This window comes from Equus caballus, chromosome 30 (assembly GCF_041296265.1).
Source record: "Equus caballus isolate H_3958 breed thoroughbred chromosome 30, TB-T2T, whole genome shotgun sequence".
Taxonomy (NCBI): domain Eukaryota; kingdom Metazoa; phylum Chordata; class Mammalia; order Perissodactyla; family Equidae; genus Equus; species Equus caballus.
Window position 1 is genome coordinate 12,067,682 of NC_091713.1, and position 19,851 is coordinate 12,087,532.

The 19,851-nt window shown below is 37.2% G+C and overlaps 1 protein-coding gene across 9 annotated transcripts in view; it reads left to right on the top strand.

Moving 5' to 3' along the window:
* Nucleotides 1-19,851, top strand: part of RGS7 (regulator of G protein signaling 7) — a 487,753-nt gene that overhangs the window by 356,264 nt on the left and 111,638 nt on the right. For all 9 annotated transcript variants that reach the window (XM_023632432.2, XM_023632434.2, XM_023632435.2 and 6 more), the window contains 2 exons: nucleotides 1,097-1,203; nucleotides 5,907-5,958. In XM_023632432.2, the coding sequence (XP_023488200.1) occupies nucleotides 1,097-1,203; nucleotides 5,907-5,958 (159 nt within the window). The remainder of the gene's footprint in view (nucleotides 1-1,096; nucleotides 1,204-5,906; nucleotides 5,959-19,851) is intronic.

Sequence of the window (19,851 nt, forward strand, 5' to 3'; positions counted from 1 at the left end):
TGCCAGAGCAAGCAGTTTGGTGACTCAGCACTGGCTGGAGTGTCAAAGCCCCCCATGAAGGACGGCTGGAAATGTAGATATATCCACATGGTCCTGAAGCTGCTGTAAGAATCCCACAGTTAAAGAACGATTTTAGCTACCTGTCTAAGAAACAGAAATAAATCTATAAATAAATGGTATATAAAGATATACAGACATAAATCAATCTGACTTTTTTGTAGTTTCTTTATACATACATACTTATGTTGGACTAAAAAACTATTTTGCATAGTTCCATATTTTCTAAACTTTAAGTTAGCAAACTTAAGTTGTCCTTGTATAAATGCAATAATCTCTATTAACCAAAATTTATTAATCCTTTTGTTGGAGGAAATTGTTGGTTGCTGTAGGAGAAGTATGACCATTACGCTATTATGTTCCAATGACTTCCCTCTCTATTGGGAAAATATAATGTTTTCATTGTCAAATACACCTCTTCATAGTCCATATCTAGAATAATGTATATAAAATAGTAAATGCTAGAGCAGTATGGATGATCACAAACTGTAAGCTTACTTAGTTTAGCATAAGTGGTTCCAGATGCCTTAACATTCCCTTAGTATCACATGATAATGATCCATGTCATTAGAAAAATTGCTGATAGGATTAGAGTTCAAGGATACAGGCCATGGGGGATCTAAAAGTAAGAACACTTTAAAAAGTTTAAAATGCTATATAAATGCCAAATCGAATAGTTTGTGGAAGAACATTAACATATAGCAAAATATGTCTCATCTATAAAATGAAGGAGCCAGATTCTGTGATTTCAGAATAATCTGCCAGTTTCAACGTTCCATAACTTCATGTCCTTGTGGGCTGGTCATCATCGGGGGAGGTTGGTCATTGCACAGCAAGCGCCAGGAACCAGAGCCATCATATACCTGGTGTGAAAGAGCTGAAAGAAGAAGAAAATGACAAAGCCAGGATTTTCAGGATGCTGAGAATTCGAATACAAGAATGTGATCAAAAGGGAACAAGGCAAGATTCTACTCTTGTAAATCAACAATTAAGAAAAAGGCCTTCATATTTTGTTTGTTTGTTTGTTTTCATGGAACAGTGGAGGCGCTCCATTTGGGAACATTAATGGCTGCCCATGGCTACTTCTTTCCGATCTCAGATCACGTCCTCACACTCAAGGATGATGGTACTTTTTACCGGTTTCAAGTAAGTTTAATGAAAGTATTCTTTAATAGTAAAATAGAAGTCTGTATTTTGATGTTAATTGTTTTTATAGAAATTTCTAAAATTATGACATTTTACTTTGACTAGGCTAGTTAGAAACTAATTAATGTTAAATTTAAGACATAAAAAGCAACAAACAGAGAAAGATGGAAGGTACTTAAAGATGATTTGTGAAAGCTAAATTGTGTGATTATTGAAGTTATATTTTATATAAAAAGCTTGAGAAAAATTCAGAGAGTGACTTAAGGGAATTCAGAAATATGGAGAGTTCTTCGTCTGTAAGGTACGTTTAGCTACTAGGAAGCAAGTTGAGAGATGTAACTAAATTTGCTATACTCTGTAACCCCACCAGTGATCCAGAACCATCTTCAGTCCAAGCAAACTCTCGTGGGAACACTTGAAGCTCCAGGGTAGAATTTAACTAATCATACAAGCCCTCCACATGTAGGTATCTGAGGCCCTTCTACAAGTCTGTGAAGACCGACATGCATGATGTTTCGTGTGCATATACTTATCTGAGATGGGAGGACACCTTAGATAACCTGCCAGCTGAGAAGAGTCATTCTAGGTCATTCTCAAATGAGACAGATGCTATTGTTCTTTCAGGAAATGATTGTTAGCTCTAATTTCAGTCACTGAGCATGCAGCTGACACTTGAGTTCACAATGATTTATGCGAAGTGTACTCTACATTTCATTAGACATTATAGCTCATTAATAAGTGACTAGTGGATTCTAGCCTATAAAATTAGGGAACATATCATGCCAGAGTTCCAACTCCAGCTTAATTTCTACAGGTATTTTTGGAGGATTCTCCCCATTGTCCAACTTTCAGACACTGGAGCATTCCACTCAGTTGTTCTGAATATCGTTAGATGTTTTATATATAAATAAATGACTAAATGGTAATCTGGGTGCCTAAGAACTTGCTTGGGAAGACTGAGAACAAAGAGAGAATATGTTTTAAAAAATTGTTCTCAAAGGTCATTGTCCTCTACAACACTCTCACTGCCACTGCTTTAGGACCGTTTTATCCAAGGCAAATGATCATAGGGCTTTCTGCACTGAATAGTTAGGAGAAAATGCAACATCCTGAAATTGAGATACTGATGTAAGTATTCAAGCAATTTAAATTAGTTAAATACTTAATTTTAAAAGGCTTTAAAATAATGGAGCTTTATCCTTTATACAGTTAAATCAAGAGTAATGGTAGCTTAAGACAGCTTATCATTAAGTTAGAATAACTTGTGGTCCTAAGGTTACCATTTTAACAAATAAAAATTATTGGTAATTAGCAAAGTGTTTATGTGTTACTAACATTTTTTTATTTTTAAAGGGGTTACTTTTCTATTGTAAGGTTACATTTCCCATATAATTTTATTTTCTTATAAATTTTTCACATAGAGACTATAAGTACACTTTAGGCCAAAAAAAATTCTCACAAATTCTGAATGAATGATTTTTTTGACAAAAATATCAACTTTTATCCATCTTCACAATCCATATTACAACTAAAATCATCTATGTATAAATGAACATGTATATAAACCAAGCATTAAATATAGTCTATTTGTCCATTGAGAATTATCTAATTCAAAAATTTCCCTTAAAACAAACTAGCTCAGACATGGCCCAAAGTTAGTGATGCTGGCTTGAAATAGCATAATTGGCAACATTTAACTCTGCTTTGTCATTTTCATATTGAAATTAGTAGGCGGAGAAGGTTAAATGTGGTAAGTCATGCTCATGGGTCAAAGATGAGCAAACCTGGGAATGGACCACCCTGTATTCTGGAGAAAAAGAGACACTGTTTTAAAGAGCTAAAGAACAAAGCAAGGGAATGGGTGCAAGTGAAAAATGAATTACATCTTTACTAGGTATAGGCAGAAGGTGACCAAGTTCAATGGGCCTAGACAGATGATAGATAGATAGATGGACAGGCAAATAGATAGAAAAGCTCTTAAACTGCATTAGTTAATGTTAAATGTTAAATATTTTAATGATACATTCACATTTGAAATAGGATCTAAATAAGACATTTGTGAATCTAATAATCATAGTATCTTAAAACAAAGATTTAAAAAACAAACATTTGGGTGGTGAACATGATGTAATCTACACAGAAATTGAAATATAATGATGTACATCTGAAATTTATATAAGGTTACAAACCAATGTCACTGCAATAAAAAATGAATTAAATAAATAATAATCATAAAAACAAACAAAAAACCAGAAAAGTCAAGAGAATTGAATTCCTCCTATAATGTCTACCAAGGCATTGATCAGTCAATATTTGAACAGCACTAATAATAAAAAATACATTATTGTTTAAGGTGTTGACTTCCATTTTTGTGTTAGTTTCAAGCAATAGAAAGTTCTTTGTTACAGGGAACAGAAATGCAACTCCTTAGAAGGATTTTAAAAATGATGAATTAAAATGGGAAACATGTAATACCATGTTTACAATTCCTCAGAAAATGATTGCGATTCTAACCATCATTAGGAATCTGAAGAAGCTTCAGGGCATGAGTTTGAGACAAACAGAACTCTTAATTTAATTTCATTGGCATGCGACAGTATGTAAATTTGTCTCAATTTTTCAGTACATTTTTAATCATGTAATTTTTGTATTTACTGTAAACTCACAATTGTCTAATTATCTTCTCTTAGCTAATTGGACTTGAGATCTGACATGATTCTCCAAGACCCTTTCATGACTTTCATCATATTAGTATATGTACCAAAGATTGCTGAGCAATGGCTGGACAGCTTGGGATCAGTTTTATCACAGCTAAAGAAGCAACACTGAAAAGCAGAGAAACTCATACATTAAAATGTCCTAAAGTCTAGTGGAATTGTAAAAGTAGGTTTTTAGATTCCAACTAACTATAAAGACTCGTTATTCTTTAAATTGTCTTCTACTATAAATCAACATGTTTCCTAGGGAAAATCTTGCAATATTGGTGAAGAATGTTGGTTTTATGGCATTTCTATAGAATATCACAGGGTAAAATAGCTTCATTCTTTTATTTTTACAGTCAGGAAATTCTCATTAAAGTAAATGATAAAAGAATAAAGAAAAATTGTAAGAATGCCTTTGTGAACATTCTTTGTGGTTTTGAGCAAAAAAGTATGTGTCTGACAAGAATAGATATTTTAAAAGTTAGATAGAGATGCACACACACACACACACACACACACCCCTCCCAAAATAAAGAAGCAGCCCAAAGGGAATAAAGCACTCTATGAGAAGTATCTCAAAAACTAGCAGCCCACATGAAAGCAAGATTTTAAATACTTTGTCCTCCTATGGTTCCTCCAGAATCCTGACCCCATTTTAATTTCTAAGAAACCAAATCTTCAAAGCTCCAACTCCCAGAGTCAAGTGAGTCTTGGGTGAGAAGGGGGGCCTGTATAAAGCCTTGATATCCCCTCTTTGTCTAGTGTTTCAGCATTTTTTCCCCTAAATTCCTGCTGTAACTTTGTTCACATGTGTGTAAAACTCATCTTGGTAGCCTTCTTTATTGTATTGCATCAGTTCTCAAGAAAGAGCAGAGGGTCCATCAGAATCCCCCAGCAGTCTCGGGCAGTGTGGAAAGTCTCTGCCTGGAGATTCAAGCGGTTCTGCCCAATTCTCTTTTCCCCTTCCTTGAGAATCCTTCCTCTGGAGGGTAGAATTATCAAACACATAATCAGATATTACCCCCAATTGTGCTCGTTACATGTGGACAGTTAATATAACTGACTAATAAGTATAATTAAGCCACACAGCTGGTGTCAGCAGTCACCATCCCATGGAGCCCCAGCACCATCGACATCTGAGGAAACAGTTTGGTAGAGAAGACAAATGGTCACCGAGCTGCCTCAAGATCTGGAGCCAAGCATGTCTCACTAGCAAGGCAGGAAGAGTCCCTTTAGAAATGATAAAATGTCGATGACAATAATATGGTTTTTCCTGATCAGACATCTTCTTTGTAGTTTTGTCAATCAGTTTCTAGAATTTCACTGAATCAGATTTTTGTCTATAGTTAATCACCTCAATGAACTAAGACAGTATTCATTTTTAAAAAATGATCTCTGGTTTATGCAGTTTAAAAGATTAGAGGAATAACTTTCTTCATGAATAAATGTCTTTAGAAGTGAGGAGAAAAGTTGTTTAACTCTAGTAGGATAATGTAAAGAGTCGCATTATATAATTAATGGAGCCAGGCAAATGATCGCCAGATCTTAGGGAAAGATTTTGAGGGCAGAGCCTTTGAATTTACTGAAGGCAATGTTGAGATACACGTATCATAGAAAACCATTTGTTATATTTAAATATGTTTCATCCTGAGTCTCGCTGAATATAGCACTCTGTTTTCCGTCTTGCAGATGAACATTTTTTGTTTGAATAATGCAATCAGACCTTTTACCTGTATGTCAGTTGATATAAAATTGCAGCAAATGTCCAACATTTTACTTACCTGCTGGTACTGCACGTACTTGGAGGCTGAACAATTGCTCAGCAAAGTAAATGTAGGAGAAAACCCTTACAGTGCCTCCCTGGGTACTTTTTCCGGATTATGAAGCATACCTGATTAGCAAACTGTTCCAGATAATTGCTGAAGATAAACACAGCTCATAAACCAGAAACTCTACTAATTCTTTGTGTCTAACTGGGTTCCACTTCTTTGATTTTCACAGACACCCTATTTTTGGCCATCAAATTGTTGGGAGCCGGAAAACACAGACTACGGTCAGTGCAATTTCTCCTCATTTCATTATTGACAGCCAGTCTGGGCATGTCCTTGCATTTTATTGCTTTGTCATTGGGAAAAGAAAGCCACAATTCTCAGTATCGGACCAGTATTTCGAACACAGAATTTATGAATGACCTTGTTTGGAAACTTACCAAAGCTGGTGGTAACTTTTTCCATGGTGTAGTGACTGCGACTACTAAAGAAAAGTAAGTTTTCTTCTAAATAGGTTAAAGAGCTATAAACAAGCTTAAAAAGATTATTATTATCTTTCCATAGCACCTTGGTCTACTGGAAAGAGTAACAAAGGGGCTCAGGGAACCAGAGTTCTAGTTTACCTCTCCCACTTAGCTGTGTGACTTGGGGTAAATCCCTTGACTTTGTAAGCCTCCATTTTTCTCGCTATTATATGAAGTATCCTGTGCTTCTGTAAGCAGAAGGTTGTGTTAAACATGGAGAGCCCAATTGCAAGCAAAAGAAAGGATACAATGAGAAACTTAGTAGTAAAGAATTAAGTTCAGTGAACTTAGAATGAACTCTGTTCAACAGCCATGAGTTCAGTTAAACTCTTCAATGAGAAAATACGCCGTAGTAAGTACTCATCTTCTTACACCTTTCTGAAGGCTACAGCTTTCAAAGATAAGATTGCACAGTTTTTAAATGTCATTTCTACAAACATTGAGGATTTTTTCGTGTGCAAGTGCTTCAGTAGGAGCTGGGACAACAAGGTGACTCTGACTTCATCTGCTCTGTTGGGTAGCTCATAGGCTGGATGAGAAAAGAGAAATATACAGAAGGAATTACTGTAGAGTGCCGAGTGAATGTAACGGTGGTGTGTGCAAAATTATATGGAAGTTTTAAAGAATGAGAGATTGACTTGACTCGAGAGATTCCAGAGTGATTTCACAAAAGAACTGAGAGCACCTGAGCTGGATTTGAAAGGAGGAGGAGGTATTTTTTAGAAGAGAAGGCATTTGAGGTTGAGGGCCAGCATATGCAAAGGCAGCGAGAAGCTTCACAGCAGCCTGACTTTCTTTGGTATCGCTCCTAGGAAGACGTGTCTGTAAGAAAACTGGGGGAAAATCCATAGAAAACCAATGGTGCTGTCCTTCATGTTTGTCGTTTTAGAAATGAATTTAGTAGTTCATCCAAGAGTGGTCAGGTGTCAGTCCAAGATTCAAACTAACAAAACTCATGGAAAATAATCTAAAAATCAGAATACTGATGAATTAATAGAGAGTATAGATTATTCCTTTCCAGTATTGGGAATGCTGATTTCTTCATCCAGGGTGCCTATTCCTCAAAACTCCAAGGTGCTTGGAGAATGAGGTTATTAAAAATCAAATGCTGGGGGCTGGCCCGGTGGCACAGTGATTAAGTGCACACGTTCTGCTTCTCCGTGGCCTGGGGTTCGCCGGTTCAGATCCCGGGTGCGGACGTGGCACCACTTGGCAAAAGCCATGCTGTGATATGCATCCCACATATAAAGTAGAGGAAGATGGGCATGGACGTTAGCTCAGGGCTAATCTTCCTAAAAAAAAAAACTGCTGATTTGGGGACCTGTGATGGAGAACTTTGTGGAGCGTTTTGTCCAACCTGGGATGCTGCCTGGGGATTGTCTCACTAAAGAACATGAAACTCTAGTGGAGGAAACTGTTGGACAGCTGAGAAGGAGCTCAGGGAGAAAGACCCAGGTGTTGGAGGCAGACAGACCTGACCTCAAATACTGTCACGACCACACACCAACTGTGTGACTTGGGTGAGGTGTATAACATCTCTGAGGCTCAGTCTGCTCACTTTTCAGGCAGAAATAATAATACTGACTTTCTAAAGTTGTTGAAATAATCCAAATCAATACGCCTAGGAAACTGGTATTGCTTCTCTCATATTCAATAAATTGAAATTGTTTTGTGCTCATCATCATTATTGCCTGACAGACACACTGTCTCTTTTCCTTGTAGAAAAGCAAATTCTTATTCTTGGGGCCTGGCCCAGTGGCGTAGTGGTTAAGTTTGTGTGCCCAGCTTCAGCAACCCATGGTTCACAGGTTCAGATCCTGGGCACGGACCTACACACCACTCATCCAGCCATCCAGCTGCGGCAGTGTCCCACATACAAAACAGAGGAAGTTTGGCATAGATGTTAGCTCAGGGCCAATCTCCCTCAGCAAAAAGAGGTATATTAGCAACAGATGTTAGCTCAGGGCCAATCTTCCTCACTGAAAAAAAAAAAAATCTTATTCTCAGTATTTTCTCTAGCCATCTTTTGGGTTTTTCATAAATATGTTAGTGTTTACAATTACAGCTCATGTTTCCTCGACTCCCAGTAGACCGATGTTTCAATGGTAAGCCTGAGGAAATGTCATGGCCTACACAACAAATCATTTACAGAACATCTCTCAAAGTCAGTCATCTCAAAATGACTAATGTCATTCAGTTTCACAGTAACTCTTATTGATGTCCATTTCAGAGGGACTCATCTTCTAAACTTTCTCCCCGAAAGTGAAGTGTCTGCAATTTAACTAACTATAGACATAGTCTTATTACCATATTTGTATTGTAATACAAAAAAATCTCTCCTGAATAAACGTATACCTATTTTTGTCTAGCTTGCATGGATTATATACAGGTGAAGAATAAAATAATTACTCAATAAGAGGTTATGAAAGAAAATGAGAGGAAGTGAATTGATAGTCATCTCAGACGCTGTACCACTGCTGTAGGCGATGATGTTTCATCTTCAATGATTTTTTAGGTGCAAATAAATCATAGCAGCAATCTGAATCATCCAACTTTGAATTTCCTACTGCCTTTGTTTAAAGAGCACTGTTATAAAACGTGGACTCCTTCCTCTAGAGAGGATATTGATGTATGATGGGCTGTGGGGCCCAGAGCACAGTGATTACTTAGGCTGTCTTTTCTAAGACAACTTTGGGGCAGTTGATTGCTTAAAGCAGGCTTAAAGATTGTTTCTTTCACTTTATTAGCATCCCAGCTTCTGTTTCCACCACCAATTCCAACTTCCTAGGTAGGTTCTGCAGAAAATAACCTCTACAGATCAGTTTATCTGGAGAAACACTTTTTCATGGTTACCTTGGTCTTGTAGAAAAATAGAATATGTTGGTCATGTTTAATGACTAGGACAAGCCAATGTGGACTACAGGGCTACATTTCTCTGAACACCATTCTTTGAAAATCAAGCTGGGTGAGATTTCTGATATTTTTACTCAAGTACAAAAAACACTCCAGTCCAAGCCAATTACAATGGAGTCAGGAATGGACATCCACAGGTGTATTTGCATCAAGAGTGATCTAGCACCAAGGGCTTGCCGTGAGGGCTGGAGGCCAAGGCGTGAGGAAGCTTTGAGAACTGTGGTAAGTGGAAACAGTAGCAAGGGTAGCAAAGTGAAACAGAAGCCAGCGACAGGATGCTTACTGACATCTCTGGGCACACACACTGCACACTGAGGTTCCTACAAATGAGCCCACATTGACCGATGACTTCAGGTTGGCCTCTTTTGAGAGTTGAATCTCCAAAGTCCAACTAGGACTTCAATGCCCAGAAATCAAAATTTCCAATAAAGGCAGGAGCCGACCTCACACTTGCATGTCTCACCTCACTCACCTCCCCCAAATCCTTGCCCTGTTGGAGCCTGTCTTTACTTAATATTTTGATGTTTGTTCATCATAGATTTTTTGGATTCATTTTACTTTTTTAAAATATTACATTGAAATATTGTTTTTCTTGATTAGTGGCTTTTTTGGCGCTCCCTCAACTTTTGCCCTCTAGGCAAGTGCCTTACTCACCTCATCCTAGGTTAATGCAATGGAAACCAACACGTGACAGGCGCAGAGAGACAGGTGTGTTCTCAACACGAAGACCTTTGAGCAGTGAAAACTGTCCAGAACTTTGCTTCTTCTTGTGGGTGATGATTTGTGCCTCAGAAAATATTAGCCAAAGGCCTGTCCTCGCTCAGGCTCTTAGGGAGGCTTTCGACGAGATGGAGGGAGGTTGTAGCTCGTGGGCACTGAGGAACTAGACCACGCTGAGCTCCCCTTGTCAAAACCGTGCTAAAGGAATAGTAAAAGGATATAGAGAATTAATACATTTTTCATAGATGATGATGAAAGGCCAGCAGAAAGAAAATGTTCTAATTCACTAGTCACAGCAATTGTGTGCTGACATAGAATAATGACGGCAGCTTTGAGATAAACAGTCATTTTTCCTTCAAGGACAGATTTTAAGTTGGTCGGTTAACATTGGTAGGAAGATGGCCGTATCCAAAGTTCTGTGTTTGGGGCAGGGGGGTGACAAGCAACTTATGATTAATTAGAGAGATCAAATACACCATGAACCAATTTTAAAGAACCTTGAAATAAATGCATAAACTAAATCAAATTAATAGCATATATAGCTTCAGAACTGTGTCTTAAATCTTAAATAAGTGACAAAATAACAGTGCCTTAAATCTTTGTATATTGATACAGTTATAATTCTATGATATATAATATAGGAAAAATGAGAATTCAAGACGCTGCGGAAAATGGAAGATCTTTACTTTTCTAAAAGTAGATATTGTTTATTTCTTGACCTAAATATTGCAACGCTTTCCAATGAATTCATCCCATTAATACCATAGTGGGGAGGGTTCAGTTCCAGTTTCCTTCTTTTGGCACTTAATTTTTAAGCTGTTTATTTCATAAGAGCTTTAAAAGGGCCTCTACAATTCTATTTCATAACCTCCATAGAACTTCCAAAGCCTTTGTCATCCTCGTTTGATGTGTCCATCCCTGCTATATCTAATTTTGAAGCCAGGTATTAGTGGCTCCTAAAACCATGTTTTAATGAATAGATTTTTTTTAATTTCTGTTTTTTGAAAAAGTTTTGGTGTACGAAAAGATTGAACGGAATGTACAGAGAGTTCCCGTAAACCACCTCAATCCTATCCACACTCTCCCTATTATTAATATCTTGCATTAGTGCAGTACATAAGTTACAATGATGAGCTAATGTTCATACATTATTAATAACTAAAGTCCATACTTTTATATTAGAGTTTGCTCTTTGAATTGTACATTCTGAGGGTTTTAACAAATGTATGATCACATGTAGCCACCATTACTGGATCCTACACAATGGTTTCACTGCCCTGAAACTTCCGTGTGCTCCACCTATGCATCCCTTCCTTCCTCCTTCTGCACCCCCTGGCAACCACGGCTCTTTTTATTGTTTATGGGAAAACTCCATAGTTTTCCCTTTTCCAAAATGTCATCTAGTTGGAATCATACAGCATGGACCCTTTTCAGACTGGCTTCTTTCACTTAAAAAGATGCATTTAAAGTTCCTCCGTGTCTTCACATGAAAGCATAGCCCATTGCCTTTTTATCATGGAATGGTATTTCACTGTATGAGTATACCACAGTTGGTTTATCCATTTACCAGTTGAAGAACATCTTGTTTGCTTCCACAATTGGCAATTATGAATAAAGCTGCTATAAACACTGGGGTGCAGGTTTTTGTGTGGATATTAGTTTTCAGCTCATTTTGAAAAATACCCAGGAGAGTGATTACTGGACTGTGTGGTAAGATTATGTTTAGCTTTGTAAGAAATAGCCAAATGATTTTCCAGAGTGATTGTACCATTTTGCATTTGCACCAGCAATGAATGAGAGTTCCTGTCGCTCCACATCCTCAGCAGCATTTGGTGCTACTAGTGTTTTGAATTTGAGCCATTCTAATAGATGTGGTATCTTGTTGTTTTAATTTGCAATTCCATAATAACATGTGACATTGAATTTTTTATATGCATATTTGCCAACTATATATTTTATTTGTTGAGATGCCTTTTTAGATCTTTGCTCACCCTTTAACTTGGTTTTTGTTTCCTTATTGTTGAGTTTCAAGATTTCTTAATATATTATGGATGCCAGTCCATTATCAGATGCTTTTGCAAAGACTTTCTCCCAGTCTGTGGCTTCTGTGTTCATTCTGTTAGTAGTGTCTTTCACAAATAAGAAGTTTTAAATTGTAATGAAGTCCAACTTATCAGTTTTTTCTTTCATCAGTTGTGCTTTTGGTATGATATCTAAAAATCATCACCAAACCCCAGGTCACCTAGATTTTCTCCTGTTATCTTTAAGGAGTTTTATAGTTTTGTGTTTTACAATTAGGTTTTTGATTCATTTTGAGTTAATATTTGTGAAAGTTGTAAGGTCTGAATCTAGATTCTTTTATTTTTTTTTTCATGTGAATGTCCAGTTGTTCCAGCACCATTTGAAAGCACCATTGAAAAGACTATTCTTTCTCCCTTGAATTACTTTTGCTGCTTTGTTGAACATCAGTAGACTGTATTTATGTGGGTCTGTGTCTGGGCTCTCTATTCCATTCCATTGATATGTTTGTCTCTTCTTTCACCAATACCACACTGTCATGATTACTGTGGCTTTATAGTGACTCTTGAAACTAGGTAATGGCAATCCTCCAAATCTGTACTTCCTCAGTATTGAGCCTTTTGCTTTCCATGTAAGCTTTAGAAATATTTGTTCACTACCCACAAAATAACCTGCTGGGATTTGACTGGGATTGCAGATAAGGTTGGGAAGAACTGACATCTTCAAGGTATGAAGTCTTCCTATCCATGAACACGGACTCTCTCTCCATTCATCCAGTTCTTCTTTGATATTTTTCATCAGCGTTTTGTACTGAGGTATAATTGACAACCAGGAATTATATACCGAGCCCTGGTGGTCTAGTGGTTTAGATGTGGCCCTCTCATCACCATGACCCAAGTTCATGTCCCATTCAGGGAACCACACCACCCATCTGTTGGCTGTCATACTATAGTGGCTGCATGTTGCTGTGATGCTGAAAGCTATGCCACAGGTATTTCAAATACCAGCAGGGTCACAGGTTTCAGCAGAGTTTCCAGACTAAGACTAGGAAGAAGGACTTGGTCACTTCTAAAAAATTGGCCATGAAAACCCTATGAATAGAGGCAGAGCATTACCCAAAAGACCAGGCATGGTTCCTCTCTGCTGTACACAGGGTAACAAGGAGTTAGAATTGACTCAATTGGAATTGACTTTCTGCCCACTGGATCTGGCTCTAACAACAAAAAACTCATTTTCTTAAATTCGTATCTAAGTATTTTTTTATCACACTATTTACATTCCTGTGATGATGTAAATGGTATTGTACTTTTAATTTCAAATTTCAATTGTTCATTACTGGTATATTAAAAAAACAAGTTTGTATCATGCAAACTTGCTATAATCACTTAGTTCTAAAAATTGTTTGATGTTGTTTCTTTGGATTCTCTACATAAACAAACATTCATCTGTGAACGAAGACAGTTTTCTTTTTTCCTTTCCAAACAATATACCTTTCATTTCTTTTTCTTGTCTTACTGAATTAGCTAGGACTTATAGTAAGATGTTGAATGTTGAATAGGAGTGGTACAAGGGGATAACCTTGCTTTGTTACTGATTTTAACAGGAAAGCATCTAGTTTCTAACCATTTAGTTAAATGTCAGCTGTAAGTTTTTTGTAGATGTTCTTTGTCTACTTGAGGAAATTTCTCTCTATTCCTAGTTTGCTGAAGGTTTTAACTTTTTTTTTATGAATGGATGCTATATTTTGTCAAATGCTTTCTCTGCATTTGTTCATATGATCACATGGTTCTTCTTTTTTTAGTCTATTAATGTGATGAGTTACATTAATTGACTTTCAAATGCTCAGCCAGCCTTGCATAACAAGACTAAATCTCACTTGGCTATGGCGTATAATTCTTTATACACATTGTTGGATGTGATTTGCTAATGTTTTATTGGGGATCTTTGTCTTTATGTTCATGAAAATATTGATATTTAGTTTTCCATTCCTGTAATGTCTCTTTGTGGTTTGGTAGTAGAATAACACTGGCCTCACAGTATTAGGAAGTATTTCCTCTGCATCTATTTTCTGGAAGAGATCGTAGAGAATTGGTATCATTTCTTCCTTAAATATTAGGTAGACTTTACTAGTGAAATCATCTTAGCTTGGTGATTTCTGTTTTGGCAGGTTATCAAATATTAATTCTATTTATTTAATAGATTTAAGCCTATTCAGATTATCCTTTTCTCTTCGTGTGAGTTTTGGTAGATTGTGTCTTTCAAAAAGTTGGTCTGTTTACTCTAGGTTATCAAATCGGTGGACTACATTGGTTACAATATTCCTTTACTACGTTTTTTAAGTCAATAGAATCAATAGTGACAGCCTCTCTTTCATTTCTCATATTAGTAATTCATGTCTTCTCTTGCTTTCTTGTTAGCTTGCCTAGAAGTTTATTAATATTAATCTCTTCGAAGAAGCAGCTTTTGGTTTTGTTGAATTTCTTTATTGGTTTCCCGTTTTGAAGTTCATTGATTTCTGCTCTAATTTTTTTAGTATTTCTTTTCTTCTGCTTACTTTGGATTTAATTTGCTCTTCTTTTTTTTTAGTTTTATGTGTTGGAAGCTTAGTTTATTGATTTTAGATTCTTATCCTTTTCCGATATATTTATTCAATGCTATGAATTTCCCTCTAAGCATAGCTTTCACTGCATCATAGATGTTTGATAAGTTGTATTTTTAATATCATTTAGTCAAAACTATTTTTTAATTTCTCTTGAGACTTCTTCCTTGACCATATGTTATTTATAAGTGTTGTTTAATTATAAGCATTTCATGGCTTTCTAGCTATCTTTCTGTTATTTATTTCTGGTTTAATTTCATTGTTGTCTGAGAATAGTCTTTGTATAATTTCTATTTTTTTAAATTTGTTAAAGTGTGTTTTATGGCTTAGAATGTGGTCTTGTTTTGGTCCATGTTCCATGCGAACTCAAGAATATTGTATATTCTGCTGTTGTTGGATGAAGTATTGTGTAAATGTCAAATAGATCCAGTTGATTGATCATCCTGTTTTGTTCAACTACGTCTTGACCGATTTTTCTGCACACTGGATTTGTCAACTACAGATAGATGTGTGTTGAAGTCTCTGATTATAATTGCTATTGTCTATTTCTCCTTGAAGTCTCTCAGTTTGTGCCTCAAGTATTTTGATGTTCTGTTGTTCGGAGCATAAACATTAAGGATTTTTATGTCTTCAAGAAGAATTAACCCCTTTGTCATTATGTAATGCTCTTGTTTATTCCTAAAAATTTTTCCTTTTTTGAATTCTGCTTTGTCTGAAATTAATTTAGCTACTGCAGTTTTCTTTATATTAGTGTTAACATGGCTTGTCTTTCTCCTCCCCTTTATTTGTAGTCTATCTGTGTCTTTATATTTAAAGTAAGTTTCTTGTAGACAGCATATAGTTAGGTCATGTTTTTTGTCCACTCTGGCAGTCTTTGTCTTTTAATTGGTGTATTTAGATCATTCACATGTAAAGTGGATATTAATATAGTTGGATTTATAACTATCATATTCATAACTGTCTTCTATTCATCTCCCTTTTCTTTATCTCTCTTTGTATTTTTATTTTTTGCTTCCACCCTTTTTCTGCCTTCTGTGGTTTTAACTGAACATTTTATATGATTCCATTTTCTCTCCTCTCTTAGTATCAGTTATACTTCTTTTTAAATGTTTTAAGGTTGTCATAGAGTTTTAAATATACATTTACGACTAATCCAAATCCACTTTTAGATAACACGATACACTTTACAGATAATACAAGTACTTCATGAGGAATATTTCCACTTTCTCCCTCCCATCCCTTATAACACTGTTTTCGTTCCTTTCACTTAGCTATAAACTATTATCACCGAATATATTGTTGCTATTACTATTTTGAACAAACATCTATCTCTTAGATCAATTAAGAATAAGAAAAATAAAAGATTTTATTTGACCTGCACTTATTCCTTCTCTAAAGGTCTCCCTTTCTTTATGCAGATCTGAGTTTCACCCTATATCACTTTCCTTTTCTCTGAGAAACTTCTTTTAACATTTCTTGCAAGGCAAGTCTACTGACAACAAATTCCCTCAATTTTTGTTTGAGAAAGTCTTTATTTATCCTTCACTTTTGAAGGATGATTCCGCAAAATACAGAATTCTAGGTTGGTAGTCTTTTCTTTCTACACTTAAATATTTCACTCCACTCTCTTCCTGCTTGCATGGTTTCTGATGAGAAGTTCAATGTAATTCTTATCCTTTGTCCTCCATATGTAAAGTGTCCCCTCCTTACACAATGCCCCCTCCCCAGCTTTTTTCAAGTTTCTCTGTTTGTCTTTGGTTTTCTGCATTTAGAATCTAATATGTCTTTGTTAGTGCCATCAAGTTGGTTCTGACTTCTAGCAAGCCCATGTACAGCAGAGCAGAACCCTGCCTGATCTTTTTGCACCATCCTCTCACCTTCCAGCTGTATCAGACAATACTCCCCTGCTATTCCTAAGATTTTCATGACCATATTTTTCAGAAGTGGGTAGCCAGGTCCTTCTTTCCTAGTCAGTATAGCCTGGAAGCTCCGCTAAAATCTGTCCACCATGATTGACCCTGCTGGCATTTGAAATACCTGTGGCACAGCTTTCAGCATCACAGCAACATGCAGCCACTATAATATGAAAACCAACAGATGGGTAGTATGGTTCCCTGACTGGGAAACAAACCTGGGCCGTGGTGCTAAAAGTATCAAATCTTAACCACTAGATGACCAGGGCTGGCAGAATATATATCTAGCTATAGATTTTTTATATTAATCATGCTTGGTGTTCTCTGAGCTCCCTGCATCTGTGGGTTAGTATTTGTCTTAGTTTGCCAGGGCTTCCACAACAAAATACTACAGACTGGGTGTCTTAAACAGCAGAAATTTATTTTTCACAGTTCTGGAGACTGGAAATCCAGGATCAAGGTGCTGGTGGGGTTGGTTTATCCTGAGGCCTTTCTCCTTGGCTTTCAGAAGGCCATCTTCTCCATGTGTCCTCACGTGCCCTTTCCTCTGTGCTTGCAAATCCCTGGTGTCTCTTCTTATAAAGACACCAGTCATATTGGATGAGGACCTCACCCTCATGACATCATTTAACCTTAACTATCTCCTTACAGGCCCTGTCTCCAAATGCAGTCACATTCTGAAGTCACTGGGAGTAGTGCTTCAGCATATGAATTCTGAGGGCACACAATTCAATCCATAACAGTGACTATCATTAATTTTGAGAAATTCTCGGTAATTATTACTTTAAATATTTCTTCTGTTCTTTTCTCTCTTTGTTCTCTTTGTGGTATTCCCATTTCATGTACATTATGCCTTTTGCAGTTGTCCCACAGTTCTTGAATATTCAGTTCTCTCTTTTTCATTCTTTTCTCTTTTTGCATTTCAGTTTTAGAAGTTTCTATTAACATATCTTCGAGTTCACTGATCTCTCCTCAGCTGTGTCCAGTCTATGGAACCCATCAAACGCATTCCTCATTTCTGTTACAGTGTTTTGATTTCTCACATTTCCTTTTGATTTTTTCTTAGTTTCCATCTCTCTGCTTACATCATTTGTCTGTTCTTGCTTGTTGTCCATTTTTCCATTAGAGCTGTTAAATTTTTAATCATAGTTATTTTTAATTCCATGTCTGATAATTCCCAAATCTCTTCCATATCTGAGTCAGATTCTCATGCTTGCCATGTCTTTTCCAACTGTGTTTTTTGCCGTTTAGTTCTTTTGCTGAAAGCAGGCCACGATACACTGGATAAAAGAACCTGTGATGCATAGGGCTTTAATGCGAGGTTTTGTGTTTATCTGGCTAGGAGTTAGAAGAGTTAGGCTGTGTTTACTGTTTGCTGTCACCAAAGGTTTTAGAGGCTGGAACTTCCCTGGTGTCCCTATTTTTCTCTCCTCTGTCACATTTGGGTTTTCCTAGGCACTTCTTCTAACATAAGATCTGGGACGTGCAGTTTTTTCAGTTGCTCCTTCTATTACTATAGAGGAGCCCTACTGATGTGGTGGTGAGTTTTGTGTATGTAAGGGGACATTGTATAGTCCTATGATTAGGTCTCAGTCTTTTAGTGAGCCTGTGCCCTTGTGATCTTCACAAGGGCTCCTTGGGTGGTTGGAGATTTCTTCCCCCATAGATGAGATGGGAAGAACAGAAGGGGCTTGAATTGGCTATTTCTCTTCCCCCAGGTGGAAGACTAAACTGGGCTGGAGTTGGGTATTTCCTTTCCTCTAGGTAGTTTAGACTCTGAAGCAACCCCAGTTTATTAGACTCTGATAACCTAGTTTCCCCTGAGGCAAGCTTGTTAAAAAGAACCCAATACTCTGGGTGTACTTCAGAATGGTTCCTCTTTGCCTCCTCTTGTTGGAAGCCTGAGGGACTCTCTCCCAGATCCTCACTGTGAGAACCTGGTAGGGCTCCGAGAGGTAAAGCTCACAAATGCGTGGTAACCCCCTAAGGCTGTCCCCCTACCCCTGGGGTTTTAACGCTCTAACTTGTCCACACTGAGCCTCCAACCACTAGTCAGTTACACTTTAAGTTTTCCTGCCCAGCGCTGGTTCCCAAGGAGGTGTTTCTTCCTGGGCTTCCGCTCCAGTGAGTCATGATTCTCTGTATACACCTGTCTGTCTCTCCAGTTTGGGGGGCTGTGATTTGCCCTCTGACCTCAATTCTCTGATGGATCCAAGAAGAATTTCTGGTTTTTACTTTGTTTGGTGTTTTTTGAGGATGGACGGGAGCTTGCGACTTCCAAGCTCCTTCCTTGCCTGCCCAGAAACCAGAGAGCAGATACAGGGTACAGACGGATGAACAAATCACGATGAGGCATGTTGCTTTCGTCTATTTTGTTCCTGCTTTTCTGTCTTTTTTTTTCTTCAGTATTTCATCATGGGACATTCTCTGAATCAACATCTGCGAGAAATGGTTCATTTTTTTATTGCAGCATTTGCAAGCAATGGTTTACGGAAATTTAAAATCGGTTGTTTCTCCTCCGTGTGTTCTCTTTTCCTACTGGGCTTTGGAAAGCGTCTGAAATCCATCCGTCAGTGTCAGGGAAAATGTCTCTTTGAGGTCATTATTTTCCCCTTGATTTCCCTGTAGCTTTGGAGCTGCCCTAGAATGGAAAGGAAGAGGAATCCGGCACCCTCAATTGACAGAGCATGATATGAGGACAGAGAAACAAAATAAGAGTGTGTTTAAGCAGAATTCTAATAAGCCTTGCATGTTTTTGAACTTTAAATATGTTCTAACATGTTAACGTTCCAACATTTTTCTCCCAAAGCTATCATGATCAATGGTCATTTCTAAATAGATTTGCCCTGGAACAAGATCAGAGGTGGATCCAAGAAGAAAAATAAAGCATTATATCTTACCAGGAATGTCTCATCACCATTCAGAATTACAGATGCTCTGGGACGATTAAAATTTTAAAACACAAAATAAACAAAAGTCTTCACTGATTCAACCAAAGTGCAGAAGTATAATCTCCTAATTTGTGGAAATGATAGACTCCCATATATCTTTCTTTTTTTTTTTTTTCTTCTTCGAGGAAGATTAGCCCTGAGTCAACATCTGCCAATCCTCCTCTTTTTTCTAAGGAAGACTGGCCCTGAGCTAACATCCATGCCCATCTTCCTCTACTTTATATCTAGGACACCTACCACAGCATGGCGTGCCAAGTGGTGCCACATCCACACCCAGGATCCCAACCGGCGATCCCCGGGCCGCTGAAGCAGAACGTGCACACTTAACCACTGAGCCACCGGGCCACCCCCCCCCCCATATATCTTTCTTAATAAAAAGGAAAAGCTATACTTATTATATTTTTATTGTTGTAGTTATAAAGGGTAGTATTGGTATTATAATTTATTTTGTAAATTAAATATTCACCATGAACTAGTTTTAGCAAAAACAACACCAATAAACTATGTCCTTAAAAACAAAACAAAACACATTTACCCA